We start from the raw sequence: 16,728 nt of genomic DNA on the forward strand, positions 1-16,728 counted from the left end.
CGCTGGAATGACGTGCGGTTGGTAGTGGATGTGGTTGTGATTGTGGCAGTCCCGTTGTTGGTAGTTGTGTGTGGTTGGCGGTGGTCGTGTGTAGTTGTAGTTGGCCATATATGTTTGGTGGTGGTTGCGTGGAGTCGCGATTGTGCGTGTGTGTGGTTGTGTTTGTGCGTGGTTGTGGTTGGCAGCGGATGCGGTTGTGTGTGGTTGTCGGTGGTTGCGTGTGCTTGGCGGTAGTCGGGTGTGGTTGTGTCTGTGGTTGTGGGGATACGCACGGACTGCGGAGGAGTGGGGGGCACCCCATCGAGGAGGCCGTTGAGGTCGTGCAGGAACGCGTCGATCATCTCACGCTTCTTCTGTGGCAACCGAACCTCGGCCAGCAGCTCATCCAGCTACAAAACCACAACAGCATCCACAAGAACACCAATGACATCAACAACCACAACAACGACATTACCATCAACAGCAGCACACGCAAGATCCAAACACATACAGCAATCGCTCGCACGCATCTCGCATGCACACACTCACACCAAAGACAAATATCCCACGTACAGCCTCTGTAGACTTTTGGGGCAAGTGCTGTTAGCAAGCACCTATAAAAGCTGGCACGGCACATGAGGGGGTGCGTAGCCAGCACCACGCCCGGCCGCCTTTGTCTCCCCAGTGGCGATGTTTACACGCACGGCACCAAGTACTAATTCAAGGCCGAGTGGACCTAGGGAAGGCCCACGCAAGCACACACCTGCATGCGCAAGAGGCCCGAGTGGAACAGCTGCTGGGTCTCCCGCAGGTGGTTAAGTTCCTCCGAAGTGGGGGGCCGGTACAGGTCTTGTTTCATCGGTTTGGAGGGTGCGGGGGGGGGGTCCTTGGGGGCACGCACGAACCGCCCCGCCTCCTTGTCCACCTCCTCGTCCACCTCCTTCTTGTCCACCTCCTTCACCATCTCTTCTTTCACCTTTTTCTGTTTGACACCACACAGGTCAATGGATGTATTTATTTGCATCTCCTTCACATTATCTGCCTCTCTGCATAAAAAATGCACCCCATCCGCCACACTTCCACATGGGAGTGCAGAGTCCCAGCCGCATTGGTTGTATGCAAGCAAAACTCTGGACCAGTTTCGACATTCAGTGTCCCATCAGCAGTCAGGCTCGCTTGACCCAATAATGGTCAAATGCCAGATGTTTATAGGCAAGGGCCCTCTCCGAGATATGGGTCCAAACTCGACGCCTGAGTGTACATGTGTATACGAGTGCACATAAACTAACCTATAAAGTATAAACTAACCTTTTTTGTATTTTACCAGGTAAGGCCCACTGAGTTACATAACTCTTTTCCAGAAGAGCTATGTAACTCAGAAGCGACCTGGCACAACTTAAAAAACTGGTCAGTGATTTTACAAATGTAATTCTCATTAAGACACCCCCCCCCCCCCCCATGGTGTACAGAAGTGCAGCAGCCTCCTCGTATTGCCCACTCCCCATCTCTCTTCTGGCCGTCTATATTTCCAATGAAAAAAGGGTCGTTGCCCGAAACGTCGCCTATTATCTTTTGTCCGCCGCTTTAAAGGCCCCAAGCAATGTAAAAAAATGTTTTTAACAGTGCCTGTGCACCACCTTCTGCCAAACGCAGCAGCAGTCGTTGTTGATGCGCGATGGGGAAATCAAACGCCGCTACCAACACGCGGTGGGGAATTCAACTCTCCAGGCCGGAGCTCGGCTTCTCCGACGAAGAGCCGCGTGGAGTTTAAAAAGCTCCGCAAACCCCGCGCCGCACCCGATCTCCCATCGCCAGTGGCGTGGTCACCCGTCCCGGTGAACTCCACTCACAGATTCCTCCCCCGACCCGTGATGAAGACTCGGCATACCAGGCACGGTTTCATCTCATCCGCCACACCGCGTTCAACCACCACCACCACAACTTCAGCTCGCAACAACTCACTCGCTCACCCATCACTCACCACACTGCAGGTCACAACAACGCACTCACCCATCACTCACCACACCTCAGATCACCTCACTTCCATTTCTGCTTCATTCCCCGCCACTGCACCACGTTGCAATTCTCTCATCCCATCCCATCATCATCGTCTGTTCCCCAAGCTATTACAACAATAAACTTGCTCGGTGACTAAAAAATACCTGTTACACTCTTGTCTATTATAACGTTCAAAATAATCATTGGCGTATTTCGGGGGGTGGGGGGTGTCCCCATGTGCTCGGCAAAGCGAGTTGCGAGTTACAAGAACTAGAAGCCGGCCCACGCGGCGACACGCGGCGACACGCACCTCGCTCAGGGTCGGGGCCTCCTCCACCTTCCTCTTCATCTTCAACCCCTTCGCCCGCGCGTCCTCGCGTGCGGCAAGTGTTGTACCCCTCGGTGGGAGGTCGAGGACCACGACGACGACTCTCAGCGGCGACTACAAACAAGTCGGGGATCGATCATTCACGACGACGAATCCACAGCCACGCGTGCCCCACGCCTCGCCTCGCCGCACGTGGTTCGCGATTTATAAAACGCCGCCTCGCTACCCCAATTGCTCCTCCCGAGCCGCCGTCGTCGTCGTTAACCCGTTGCCGGATAGGTCACTTCCGCTCGTCCCCTCCCCCCCACCGCTTCATCCCCCGGACGTGACGTCAGGTGTTGTGGCGTCGGGCTTGGGCAGCAGCATCAGCAGCGGCACAACACGCGGCGGCCATTTGCGACTCCAGCACCCAGAGGGGCTCCGGGCTCCCTCCTCGTGCTCTCTCCCCGTGCTCCTCCCCGGCTCTCCCCTCCCCCCCCGGGATACTGGACCCGGAGCTGCCGGACCGAGGTTCCCCCCCCAGCTCTCCCTCTCTCGTGAGACACCGCGTCCCCAGGGCTCCCCTGAGCTGTCGCGCCGCGCTTCTCTGTCTGCTCCTGAACGCGGCTCTCGCCACCATCACCACCATCCCCGCCGCTTGTGTCCGTTGTTGCCGGGACGCGCTGCGGCTCCCGCCCTCTGCGAGCAGCGCACGCGGAGCCCTCGCGCGAAGCGCAGTGCGGGAGACGGGAGGTGACGCCGCGTACCCCCCGCCCGCCCCCCCCCACGGTGAGGCCGCCCCTCGCCTGCGGGTCCCGCTGCCTGCCGGCCTCGAGCTCCCCGCAGCCGCAGCGCAGTCTCGCCCCTTCCCTACCCACCCCCTACCCACCCACCTCATCTTCCCGTACTCTTACACCACCATCGCCTCGTTCTCGTCGGACTCCCTAAAACCAGCCGACACCACCACCCGCTCCACCATCACTGCCTCCACCATCACCGCCTCCTCACAACTCTCTAACGCCTCTTCCCCCCTCTGTCCCAACTCCCTCGGGCCGCCCCTCTTCTAGCACCGACCCCAGTCCGTCCCCCGCGTCCATCACCACCACCACCGCCGTCGTCGTCGTCCCGAGTGCCCCCCACCACCACCCCGCCGCATCGCGCCGGGCCGAGAAGGAAGACACAAGAAGAGGGGAGGTGGGGAGCGCATGGCGGCGCCTCAGATGTCGAGCTCGCAGAAGGCGCTGTGGCTCGAGTGGAAGGGGCTGCAGGAGGAGCCCGTGGAGGGCTTCCGCGTCACCCTCGTGGACGAGGCGGACCTCTACTGCTGGGAGGTGGCCATCTTCGGGCCCCCCAGCACTCTGTACGAGGGGGGCTACTTTAAGGTGGGTGGGAGCTGAGAGGACCCCCCCCCCAACCCATCTTGTGTGTCTGTGAGGGGGGGGGGGGGGCTTTGTAAGAAGGGGATCGGTTTTGAGGGTTCGCTTAGCCGAGGGGGGCCTCTGTGCGGTAGAAGACCCCCCCAACACCTCCCACTATCCTGTGGGGGTCGTCGTGGAAGGGAGGTTTTGGGGATCAAGGTAATCTCGAGGTGCGGGGCCCTCTTAGTGGGGGTCTCTGTCGTCTACCTCAGGGCCCCTTTGTTGGACGAGCGAGGGAGGGGGCCGAATGGGCCTCCTTGACAAAGGGGAGACCTGCCTGGGGTCTCTGCTGCAGGGAGGTCGGGAGCCTTCACCGGGGTTCCTTGTGGCGGCAGAGACGTCCTTCTAGGCGGACTACTCTCCCTCCTGATGAAGTAGGCCTCGTACCCCGCTCGGTGGGTTTCTTGTAGAAGGCGACCCAAGAGCAGGAGGGGTGCGGGGCGGGCCTCCCAGGGGTATCCCTGTGTAAGGGAACGATCGGGGGTTGACCCCCGATCGCCGTGGTTTCTGTGGTACCCCTCGCCGCGGTTCCTTTGTTGAGGCCGTGGCGAGACGTGTCAGGGGGGGTCCTTTGTGTGTGAGAGAGACGCCTTCCTGTCGGGGCTCGTCAGCTGTGTCCGCCCTCCGCCCTGCCACCTTACTCTTGACGAGGCTTCGATGATCAGAACACGAGACGGGCAAAGCAGCAACACCAACAACAGCAGCAGCCACCCAACTCGCAGAGAGACTTAGTCATGTCGTGTACAGTACCAAATAAAACACATGTCACGGTGACCCAAGCAGCAGTACCGGAGTAGACCAGACTACGCAGTACCCAACACATTAACCGAGTTTATGATCATCAATTATATAAACCAGGCCACGTTGACCAAAATAACAACAACAACAAAGCAGAGATGATATGTATTGTTTGATGTACACAATAGAGCATACATTGCTGAAAGCAACACTACTTGAGTTCAACAGGACACTACAACATTACACTACAACACAAAGCACAGGACGATGTTTAGTGGTGTAAATGATGTATAATATAGCACGTTACATTGAACACAGCAGCAGCAGCATTGCTCATCGGTACATCGCGAGCAAGGACAACAACACACACAGTTGGGTTAATTGTGCGTTGTGTTAAATATAAACGTTTGTTACAGTAACCTGCCACAAACGACCAATAACTGGAACACAAAGCATTGGGGGCGAGGGAGTCGCGACGTGTGTTCACGATAACAACACGAGGCATACACCCAAGTGTGTAAACACTTCTATTTACACGCCGTGTTCACAATAACAACACGAGGCATACACCCAAGTGTGTAAACACACACTGTGTACAATAATTAACACAACGACACAAAGGATACCCGGGGTGTGATCGGATAGTTACACGTTTGTCACAATAACACGAGCACGGACAACAATAGCAATACGCTTTGTCGATGGGGAGTCGTAGTTTAATGTCTAAAATAAAGCACGTAACATTGAGCACACCGCAATAACACAACCGACTCGACACGACAAAGCGGGCAGAATTCACAATCTAGATCGATGACAACACCAATGACACAATAAAGCAATAACAGCGACACGAGAGAGTATCAGGGTTTACAATAAGTGTTGTTACATTGGTAACAATGACAACACAAAGCGCATCAAGGGTGCAACGTTTACACAACGCGCGTGATTACTCACTGATCGCACAACACATGCCAACACAACGCGTACACGGGCGGTCATCAATTGGATGGAACACATTGCACGTCACCACCATAACAACAAAGACGGCACCAACACGGCATGGACAACGACACCACAGAGTGGAGAGGACGCCTTGATTAAAGGACGCATTACACTGATCACAACCATTACAACATTGAAAATTTACAGCACGGGCTCGATAATCAAATAATCACCAAGCACGTGATGTATCGATCAACAGCAGCAGCACGTGACAACACAAAGGGTTTCATCATTTATGCAGCACTCCGTTACATTCATAACAACACAACAATGATGACCACGTTACACACACACAACACGTGTGCGGCGTTTATATTCAAATTCTAAAACAAAGACAGCAGCAGGAGATACCCGAATAGAGTTATTCAGGACTTCCCAAACGCAGTGCTCGCGACCCCACCACCTCGGCTATCCATGTGCTCCACACTGAAATACGAGAGAACTCGTTACACGCCGCACGCGCCCCATGATTGTCAAACACGTCCCACGTGACGCGCTATGCAGTTAACGCGCGGGCTGCGTGGCCTGTTCTCGTGTGTGTACAAATGATTGACGTGTGTAACATGTTACTTTAGACACGGCAACAACGACCACAACAACCACACACACCAACAATCACAACAGGCAACAACAACAACAACCACAGCAACCAACACTGGGCCTGCCCGAGCAGTCAGCCTTCTTCATGGTGGGGACGAGCATCGGCGGACATTGTGTAGTGTGTCATTGTGTGTGTGTAGTGTGTCATTGTCTGTGTGGTGTGTCATTGTGTGTGGCATTGTGTGTGTGGTGTGTGTCATTGTGTGTGTAGTGTGTCATTGTGTTGTGTGTCGTGTGTCATTGTGTGTAGTGTGTCATTGTGTGTGTGTGGTGTGTCATTGTGTGTGTCTAGTGTGTCATTGTGTGTGTATTGTGTGTGGTAGTGTGTCATTGTGTGTGTGTGGTGTGTCATTGTGTGTGTGTAGTGTGTGGTGGTGTGTCATTGTGTGTGTGGTGGTGTGTCATTGTGTGTGTGTAGTGTGTCATTGTGTGTGTGTAGTGTGTCATTGTGTGTGTGTAGTGTGTCATTGTGTGTGTGGTGTGTCATTGTGTGTGTGGTGTGTCATTGTGTGTGTGGTGTGTCATTGTGTGTGTGGTGTGTCATTGTGTGTGTGGTGTGTCATTGTGTGTGTGGTGTGTCATTGTGTGGTGTGTCATTGTGTGGTGTGTCATGGTGTGTGTAGTGTGTGTGGTGTGTCATTGTGTGTGTGGTGTGTCATTGTGTGTCATTGTGTGTGTGGTGTGTCATTGTGTGTAGTGTGGTGTCATTGTGTGTAGTGTGTCTGTGTGTAGTGTGGTGTCATTGTGTGTGTAGTGTGTCATTGGGTGTGATTGTGTGTGGTGTGTGTCATTGTGTGTGGTGTTTCAGTGTGTGGTGTCATTGTGTGTCATTGTGTGTGTGGTGTGTCATTGTGTGTGTGGTGTGTCATTGTGTGTGTGGTGTGTCATTGTGTGTGTGGTGTGTCATTGTGTGTGTGGTGGTGTGTCATTGTGTGTGTGGTGGTGTGTCATTGTGTGTGTGGTGGTGTGTCATTGTGTGTGTGTGGTGTGTCATTGTGTGTGTGTGGTGTGTCATTGTGTGTGTGTGGTGTGTCATGGTGTGTCGTTGTGTGTGTGGTGTGTCATTGTGTGTGTGTGGTGTGTCATGGTGTGTCGTTGTGTGTGTGTGGTGTGTCATTGTGTGTGTGTGGTGTGTCATTGTGTGTGTGGTGTGTCATTGTGTGTGTGGTGTGTCATTGTGTGTGTGGTGGTGTGTCATTGTGTGTGTGTAGTGTGTCATTGTGTGTGTGGTTTGTCATTGTGTGTGTGGTGTGTCATTGTGTGTCATTGTGTGTGTGGTGTGTCATTGTGTGTCATTGTGTGTGTGGTGTGTCATTGTGTGTAGTGTGGTGTCATTGTGTGTAGTGTGGTGTCATTGTGTGTGTAGTGTGGTGTCATTGTGTGTGTCATTGTGTGTGTAGTGTGTCATTGGGTGTGATTGTGTGTGGTGTGTGTCATTGTGTGTGGTGTTTCAGTGTGTGGTGTCATTGTGTGTCATTGTGTGTGTGGTGTGTCATTGTGTGTGTGGTGTGTCATTGTGTGTGTGGTGTGTCATTGTGTGTGTGGTGTGTCGTTGTGTGTGTGGTGTGTCGTTGTGTGTGTGGTGTGTCGTTGTGTGTGTGGTGTGTCGTTGTGTGTGTGGTGTGTCGTTGTGTGTCGTGGTGTGTCGTGGTGTGTCATTGTGTGTCATTGTGTGTGTGGTGTGTCATTGTGTGTGTAGTGTGGTGTCATTGTGTGTGTCATTGTGTGTGGTGTGTCAGTGTGTGGTGTCATTGTGTGTCATTGTGTATGTGGTGTGTCATTGTGTGTGTGGTGTGTCATTGTGTGTGTGGTGTGTCGTTGTGTGTGTGGTGTGTCGTTGTGTGTGTGGTGTGTCGTTGTGTGTGTGGTGTGTCGTGGTGTGTCATTGTGTGTCATTGTGTGTGTGGTGTGTCATTGTGTGTGTAGTGTGGTGTCATTGTGTGTGTCATTGTGTGTGGTGTGTCAGTGTGTGGTGTCATTGTGTGTCATTGTGTATGTTGTGTGTCATTGTGTGTGTGGTGTGTCATTGTGTGTGTGGTGTGTCATTGTGTGTGTAGTGTGTGTGGTGTGTCATTGTGTGTGTAGTGTAGTGTGTCATTGTGTGTAGTGTGTCATTGTGTGTGTGGTGTGTCATTGTATGTAGTGTGTCATTGTGTGTGTAGTGTGTCATTGTGTGTCATTGTGTGTGTGTGGTGTCATTGTGTGCAGTGTAGTGGTGTCATTGTGTGCGGTGTAGTGTGTCATTGTGTGTGGTGTGTCATAGTATGTAGTGTGTCATTGTGTGTGTGGTGTGTTATTGTGTGTGTGTGGTGTGTTATTGTGTGTGGTGTGTTATTGTGTGTGGTGTGTTATTGTGTGTAGTGTGTGTCATTGTGTGTGTGTGTGGTGTGTCATTGTGTGTGTGGTGTGTCATTGTGTGTGTGTGTGGTGTGTCATTGTGTGTGTGTGGTGTGTCATTGTGTGTGTGTGGTGTGTCATGGTGTGTGGTGTGTCATTGTGTGTGTCATTGTGTGTCATTGTGTGTGTGTGGTGTGTCATTGTGTGTGTGTGGTGTGTCATTGTGTGTGTGTGGTGTGTCATTGTGTGTGTGTGGTGTGTCATTGTGTGTGTGTGGTGTGTCATTGTGTGTCATTGTGTGGTGTGTCATTGTGTGTGTGTGGTGTGTCATTGTGTGTGTGTGGTGTGTCATTGTGTGTGTGTGGTGTGTCATTGTGTGTGTGTGGTGTGTCATTGTGTGTGTGTGGTGTGTCATTGTGTGTGTGTGGTGTGTCATTGTGTGTGTGGTGTGTCGTGTGTCAGCGTGTGTGTTAGGGCTGAAGGATTAATCGATTTCATATCGAAATCGCAGTTTGAAACAATGCGATTAGTGAATCGCAAAGGCTGCGATTTGAAAAGTCTTATTACTTTCTTATTGGAATTGTTTTATCTTGTATTATTACAACTTTATTTATTTAACTTAACAATAACGATTGCTTGTGTTGCGATGGAAACGTCATAGTTTTTTGTAAACAAATTTTGTTCTACGTTACTTTACCAAAAGACCCAAAGAATATTAACAATACAGTAGTTCCATGTTTGATTGTTCTATTTCAATAAAAAATTTTAAATAAATGTTGGAAGCAAGTGTTTTAAATCTATTACACAGTGAATATTGAACTGAAGCTTGACTTTTAAAAAAATAATCGCAAATCAAATCGCAATATCCGTCAGAAAAATCGCAATTAGATATTTTACCCAAATCGTTCAGCCCTAGTGTGTGTTATTTGTGTGTGTGTAGTGTGTTATGGTGACTGTGTGGGCAGCGGTAGTGTAGTGGTTAGCGCGCCGCGCTACGAACCCGGCAAACCCGAGTTCGATTCCCGCTCACGGCCAACACCAGTGGCGATTATCTGAACCGGTTCTAGCCCTCCTCTAGGTCTACTCAGACTTAAATGAGTAGCTGGTGCGGTGTGTTAAACATCGCCACTCGGGAGACAAAGGCGGCCGGGCGTGGTGCTGGCCACCCACCCCCTCGTTCGTGTACCGTTCCGGCCTTCATAGGTGCTCGCTAACAGCACTTGCCCCTACAGTCTGTTCAGGCTATACGGGGGGGGGGGTCTTTGTGTTCAAGTGTGTGTGGGATGTGTATTTGTGTGCGTATCGTGTATCTGATGTGTACAAGGTGTCTGTGGAATGTGTAATTTTTTGTATTGTGTGGTCCATGTGTGTATTGTGTTCAATGTGTGTATTGTGTGTGTAAGTCTTGTTTTGTATACAGTATTGTGGTTGCAGCTTTGTGTCTGTGATGTATGCTGTGTAAGTGTTGTGCCTATTGTTTGTAAGAGACCCGGTAACAAGACAGCGGCGTGGCGCGCGTGTTCTCAGGGGTTTGTTTCGAGGAGCCCCTCCATCCCATCCCACCACTCCTGCCGGCGCCTCCTTCACCCCTTCCAAACTCGCTGGGGGATGGAGATTAGCCTCGAGACAGACTCTGTGGCCTTGTCCTGTACCCCCCCCCTACCCCCTGTACCAACCCCGCCCCCCTACCCCGTGTAACAACCCCGCCCCCCTACCCCCTGTACCAGCCCTGCCCCCCCTACCCCGTGTAACAACCCCGCCCCCCTACCCCCTGTACCAGCCCTGCCCCCCTACCCCCTGTACCAGCCCTGCCCCCCTACCCCCTGTACCAGCCCTGCCCCCCCCTACCCCGTGTACCAGCCCTGCCCCCCCTACCCCCTGTACCAGCCCTGCCCCCCCTACCCCGTGTAACAACCCCGCCCCCCTACCCCCTGTACCAGCCCTGCCCCCCTACCCCCTGTACCAGCCCTGCCCCCCCTACCCCGTGTAACAACCCCGCCCCCCTACCCCGTGTACCAGCCCTGCCCCCCCTACCCCCTGTACCAGCCCTGCCCCCCCTACCCCGTGTACCAGCCCTGCCCCCCCTACCCCGTGTACCAGCCCTGCCCCCCTACCCCGTGTACCAGCCCCGCCCCCCTACCCCGTGTACCCCCCCCTACCCCTGTACCAGCCCCGCCCAACTACCCCGTGTACCAGCCCTGCCCCCCTACCCCTGTACCAGCCCTGCCCCCCCTACCCCGTGTACCAGCCCTGCCCCCCTACCCCCTGTACCAGCCCTACCCCGTGTACCAACCCTGCCCCGTACCCTACGTACCAAGCCTATCCTTGTATCCCTCGCACCCACCAGCCTCCAGGTGACAATGATGATGCTGCTGATACTAAAGTCATTAAAGCTGATGCTGCTGCTGACGATGCTTACAGTAATGAAGCTGCTGCCCATGCTACTGCTGCTGCTATTGTTGTTGACCGCAGTGTTCTGGGACGAGGGAACAAAAGGGGGTTACTCGGAGGAGAGACGAACAGGGCAGCCACTAGCCCGGCCTCATCTGTGCCTGCCCGTGCATGCGTGTTGTGTGCCACTGCGGTCACGCCTGTTTGCACGCGTATAGCCATCCATGTGTTTACACCTGTGTGTGAGACTCCATTATCATGTCCCTCTAGCCTGACACCGCAGTCTCTCTTTAGCTCAATGCTGTGGCCAGTAGCCCAACACCCCATGGCTCACACGGAGAACAAAGGACGTCGAGCCGGCGTTGGTGCCTGTGTGTGTGCATCTGCGCCTGTGTGTCAGTGCATCTGCGCCTGTGCGTTTGTTTCTTTGTGTCATGCTTTGTTTTTGTGTGCATGGCTGCGTGTGTGATTTAATGTGTATCTGTACCTGTGTGCCGATGTTTCTTGACCACTGTGCGCATGTCTGCATGTGTGGGCTTGCCTGTGCCGCTGTGTGTGCCTGCCTGCCTGTGTGTGCCCTGTGTAGACTACACGGTCAAAGGGGGCCTTTGTCTTTGTGACCGTGAACCAGGCTCGAATCCCAGCCATGGCTAACATCAGCGGCAATTATTGGAACCAGCCCTGGGTCTCCCTTAGGTCGACTCGGCCTTAAATGCGTTCGCTGGTGTGGCGGTGTATTAAACATCTTCGCTGGGGAGATGCAGGCGGCCGAGTATGGTGCTCAGCGCACCACCCCATGTGCACCGTGTACATGTTTTGGTGACGCGTTGGTGTTCATGTTCTCCGGCAGAGACCCAGTCTGCTTACAATCAGTCACCATTCTGTGCTGTCGTCTGCACTGCATGGTTGGTTACGTACGGTGCAAAAGAAGTTCTACATACATACATGTATACGTGCTTTCCTCTCCAGCAGCAATTACTTTCTATTATCCTATGTTCAACTTTTTTTGTTGAATATAAAATGTTATCGTCATTCATGGAAGTCAGAATACAGAGTAGATTTCAAAAAGGGCAGGGGGGGGGGCAGGGGGGGGGGCAGGGTATTTTAAGGGGAGGGGAAGAAGATGGTATAACGGGAAGGGGGTGGGGTATATTTAAACTTTCTTACTTGGCCTTCAAATTTGTATCAAATTATAACATTTTTATGTTATACCTTAAAGTTCTTAATATATCGTGTAGTTAAATTGCCTTGGGTGTTTGCGTGTTACTCAGCGGCTGAGATTTAGGGAACTTCATGCCAATTTATAAACTGGTCATCAGTAAACATGTTTACAATATCATTCCTATCAGGCCCCATGGTGTAAGCAAGTGCAGTCTCCAACTTTATCATCAACACATTTGCCAGGAACACTTTTTCGCCTTTAAAATTAAAACTATAATAGGTGACGTTTTGAGCGATGACCCTTCAGTGTAGCTACGAGTCGTATACTGTTTTGTGAAGGGGCCATTCCCCTAACGTCGCCTATTATGTATTTTCAAGGCCACACACACACAGGCAGTGTTATCAACTAATGTGTTTGAGGTTTTTTTATGTAACCCAAATCGCCCTCGCAAAAGGGGCAAATTATTATTTATTTAGTGTGCGTGCGCTGAACCGCCGGGGCAGTAGCTTCGTCGTTAGCAGAGCGCGGCGGCGGTGTCCACGGGCCTCCGCTGAGCTTGGTTAGCGGACGCCGACTTCAGCGGGTGGGGGGGGTTGGGGGGGGGGCCCGATCGTCTGGCTTACGCCGCGGCTTTATTGCGGGCTGTCGCGTAGTAACCTCCTTCCCACCTGCGCAGGCTCCGCTGTGCGCACACACGGGAGACCTCGGCCCGTGCGCAACTGTTGAGCGCGGCCCGGTCACGGCGCCGGAGATGCAACCCAGGCGGGCGGATCGGCTCCTTGTTTCACCTGTGTGTCTCCGTGGGTTTATTTCACCTCCCGGTGAAATAAAGGAGGCCGATTGTGCCAGCCTGAATAGGTGTCTGCTAACGGCGCTCGCCCCAACTGCTCGTTCGGCTATTGGAGGCTCTATGTGTGTGTGTGTCCATGCCTTCCCGATTTCATAACAGTGTGTCTACGTTAGCGTGTGCCATGTGTGTGCTTATGTAACTGCGTATGTGTTTATACCTGTGTCTGCTTCTGTTTGTGTGCCTGTGTATGTCTGTACCATCATGTGTTTATGTTTCTGTATGTCTGTACCATCATGTGTTTATGACTGTGTGTCTGCCTGTGTGTGCCTCTGATGGGAACCAGGCCCAGATGAAGTTCCCCCAGGACTACCCGTACTCGCCCCCCACGTTCAAGTTCCTCACCAAGATGTGGCACCCCAACGTGTACGAGGTGAGTGGGGGGGGCGGGGCATGGGAGCGTCAAGGGTGGCGGACACCCCGCACCATACACGCGCCGGTCAGAGGAAACACATTGGAGGGGGGGGGGGGGCGCGGGGGAGGGAGTTTGGTGCCGCGAGGGGGCGCAGGGAAAGGAAACAAACGGGGGAAGTGACAAGCGGACTTGTCGTGGCCTCCGGTGCTGCACGACTCTCTCGGTTGCGTGCGCTTGAGACGTTCGCTGTTGTCGCAGGATCGCGCTGTGCACGAGCGATGACTGCTAGCCACGTGTGCCGCGTTTCAGGGAAGTTTGGCTGTGCAAGTTGTTTTAGTGACATGTAGTGGTGTTGTGTGGGTGACGTGGTGTCTCTTCCTCACTGTGCCTGTGTGTACGGTTGTTTGTTTGCCCGTGCGTATGTCTGCGCCCATGTGTACCTGTGCGTCTGTACCTATGTGCTATGTTAACGCCATTAAATGAGTACCTGATGCGGGATGTTGTAAACGTCAGCATGTGCCGGGCTGTTCTTCATAGGTGCTGGCCTTCGAAAGTGAGTGCTAATAGCACTTGCCCCAGAAGTCCGTTGAAGGCTAAGCGGGGGATCTTTGTCTTTGTGTGCTCACCGGGTGCCGCCAGAATGGAGACGTGTGCATCTCCATCCTGCACCCGCCTGTGGACGACCCCCAGAGTGGGGAGCTGCCCTCGGAGCGGTGGAACCCCACGCAGAACGTCCGGTACCTATCCTCCCCCCCCTCCCTCCATGCGGCGAATCGGTCGGAGCGGACCGAGTTTACAATAACTGTGCTAAGATTGCCGAAGCTATTCCGTGGGGTCGGAGGTCCTCAGATGGATTCCCCGGCAAAGCATGTGGGGGGTGAGCGATAGATTGCAGTCGCCGTTAAGCTCCTCCTTAATTTCCTACTTACGGGGGAAGTCGCACAAAGAGCTATACGCCAATACGATACGATACGATGGCCATGGGAGTGATGGGTTACACTTAGCCTCGGTCACAGTTGGGCGACTTGAACTCTGATCGCGAGAAACCGTAGTGCGCTATCCACGACGCCGCGGACATAACAACCACTACAGCAACAGCAGCCATTTGCTACTGAGTGGCGGTGACATCACCCTGGCTCTTGTGCCACACTATGGTTCAGTTTGAGGCCGTCACGTCAAGTATGGAAATCTCGCTGCTGGCAGGTGATGTGGGTTACACCAAGGGGTTGGTAACCAAAATAACAGGGTAAAAAAAACGCCACATTTCAAGAGCCGCCATGCAACGTGAATAAGAGATGGTGATCCTCAATAAATCAACGTCACAAAGCGGTCCTTGAAGAGCCGCCGCATGCGGCTCCGGAGCCGCAGGCTGCCGACCCCTGGGTTCAATGACCGAGGAGACTGGCGGATGCACCACCTGCCCTCCCGCTGTGCCCACGCGGGCGCGCACACCGGCGGTCGATACGAGTTGCGATGACGGTTCCGTTGTTTTAACTCTCCACCCCCCCCCCCTCCGTGCGGCGCTGTTACAGGACGATCCTGCTGAGCGTGATCTCGCTGCTGTCAGAGCCCAACACCTTCTCGCCAGCCAACGTGGACGCGTCGGTCATGTACCGCCGCTGGCGCGACAGCCGGGCCAAGGACAAGGAGTACGAGAACATCATCCGGTGCGGGTGCCCGCCCACAACGCGCACGCACAGCGTCGGCCGCATGCGCGCGTACACACGGCATCGTCCACGCACGATGACCATCGACGATCGCCACCGAGTGGCGGTGACGTCGCCCGGCGCTTGTGCCGGGTGGGATGCACTTTTGAGGCCGCCAAGCGAAGTGCGGAAGAAGGCTCGCTGCGGGGCAGGTCGTTGGCGAACTGGTTCACTGGCACCAGTCCGTACGCACGTGCCTGTGCGGCAGTTCATCGGCCAGCCACCCGATGCGATTCGATTACTCGTGGCCACAATTTTGTAGTCGAGGTTCTACTCCAAAGTTGTTGATGTTTTGTTACTCTTGTACCGTCTGGTTCATATTGTTTTAATGGTTCCGATTCTGTTGTCCGCGCGTGCCTTTGCCCGCGGCGAGCAGCATGCGGGTGCTGGCGACGCAGGCGGACGCGGACCGCGATGGCGTGAAAGTGCCCACCACGCTCGCAGAGTACTGCGTGAAGCCGCGGGCGCCGCCCCCCCGAGACTCGACCTCCGACCTCCTCTACGACGACTTCTGCGACGACCTCGATGAGGAGGACGACGACGACGACAACGAGGACGGATACTACGACGGCGGAGACAACAACGACTCTGGCAACGAGGAGTCCTGACAGCACGGCCCCGTCACCCGGCGACCTCCCCCCCCCACCCCCCACTGCTCCCGCCTGCTCCTCTCTCTCAACGCAGGCCGCTCAATTCCCACAATCCCCCCCCCCGATATGCCGCCAAACCCGGGCCGACTGCGGCCATTGTAAAATACATTGCGCGATAACTCACAGTAATGATGGCTAACGAACTGCGGCAACGGCAAAGATGCAAAGGAGGCGATGCGAGTGGTGGTGGCGCGGGCAGCGTGATTCAGTAGGGTAGCTTTGCCCCTTCCTCTCATAAGCTCTCCCCTCCACCCCTCCCACCCTGACCCCCCAAATAAATGACCTCAAAAATCCCTTTTTATAATTTTTGCCAGCAACTCCATCAGTCATGACAACAGCAGTAGCAGCGAGGCACCGACAGCGCCCACAGTTGTTTTGCAGCAAAGGTTCTTCCCCCCCCCAATATCCTGTGCGCAATATAAATAATAAAACAAACTTTTAAAGAGAGTAAGTTAGAAATAAAAATGTTAAGCTGACAAGGGCGTGTTTGTGATGAGTGAACAGGCCATCTCGGCCTCCGAGCGCCAGCGAGCTGGCGTCGCGCGTGCGCACCCCACGAGACCGTGCCCGTCTCGTTTCAACACTTTTGGTTTTGCGTCTGATATTTTATTTCGTGAAGTGATTCTGTTCCCCACCGTAACGTTACCGTCTCCTGTCCTCGTTGCGTTTTTCGAGATTGTGCTCGTTTAGAAAAGTTTTGCGTTTAAATTCGTCTGTTACCTTCTCTTCCTCTCTCCATTCCATTTCTTGGGCCCTAAGTCAACGCTTTGGAGTGCGAGGGAGACCCAGGGGTAGAGGCCAGGGCGCGGGACGCCAAGGAGTGAGAATCCGGTGACCTTTGGGTTGGTGGGGGCCACCGCGGGGACACGTGGCCTCGACCTCCCCATCCCGGAGTCGACCCCCGCGGTGCGAGTCGAGGCACGGTCGTGTGCTTCACAAAGCTCTGCGTGCCCCGCGCGGCTTAAGCCTCCCACCCCTCATGGGTCTTCCTTGCCTCCGCCGCAAACTCCGGGCCACATTCGAGTGACGGACTAGTGAGAGTGTTCATGTACGTTTGACTCTGTTGACACGCACGCATACGCACACACACACATGCACGCGCGCGTTTATGCACGGGCACGTCTGTACCCGCCTCTGTCTTAGACCTGTGGCTGTAAATAAAGGATGTCGATCCGCCCAGAGCTCCATCTGCACGTCTGTGTTTCCGTGTGAGCGTGCGTGCGATACGGAGATACTGT

At 54.0% G+C, this 16,728-nt stretch overlaps 2 protein-coding genes across 3 annotated transcripts in view; one reads left to right on the forward strand and one right to left on the reverse strand.

Annotated features, from left to right (window-relative positions):
• The window catches only part of NOL6 (nucleolar protein 6), a 19,789-nt gene extending 16,727 nt beyond the window's left edge, over positions 1–3,062 (reverse strand). Inside the window, exons 1-3 of the mRNA XM_078599768.1 lie at positions 2,288–3,062; positions 743–961; positions 273–389 (exon numbers count right to left, since the gene is read on the reverse strand). Coding sequence (XP_078455894.1) covers positions 273–389; positions 743–961; positions 2,288–2,326 — 375 coding nt within the window. The 5' untranslated portion in view covers positions 2,327–3,062. The remainder of the gene's footprint in view (positions 1–272; positions 390–742; positions 962–2,287) is intronic.
• Positions 2,597–16,677, forward strand: UBE2R2 (ubiquitin conjugating enzyme E2 R2). Of its 2 annotated transcripts, none has more exons than XM_078599771.1 (6): positions 2,597–2,841; positions 3,352–3,666; positions 13,066–13,152; positions 13,774–13,871; positions 14,667–14,801; positions 15,217–16,677. In XM_078599771.1, the coding sequence occupies exons 2-6, from the start codon at positions 3,490–3,492 to the stop codon at positions 15,446–15,448; spliced, it is 729 nt and encodes a 242-aa protein (XP_078455897.1). In that variant the 5' UTR covers positions 2,597–2,841; positions 3,352–3,489; the 3' UTR covers positions 15,449–16,677. The 2 variants fall into 2 exon arrangements, with proteins under 2 accessions (XP_078455897.1, XP_078455898.1); XM_078599772.1 differs by having other exon boundaries at positions 2,622–2,815.
• Positions 16,678–16,728: the final 51 nt, after the last annotated feature.

The sequence above is a fragment of the Lampetra planeri genome, chromosome 13, assembly GCF_965212315.1.
Source record: "Lampetra planeri chromosome 13, kcLamPlan1.2.h2, whole genome shotgun sequence".
NCBI lineage: Eukaryota > Metazoa > Chordata > Hyperoartia > Petromyzontiformes > Petromyzontidae > Lampetra > Lampetra planeri.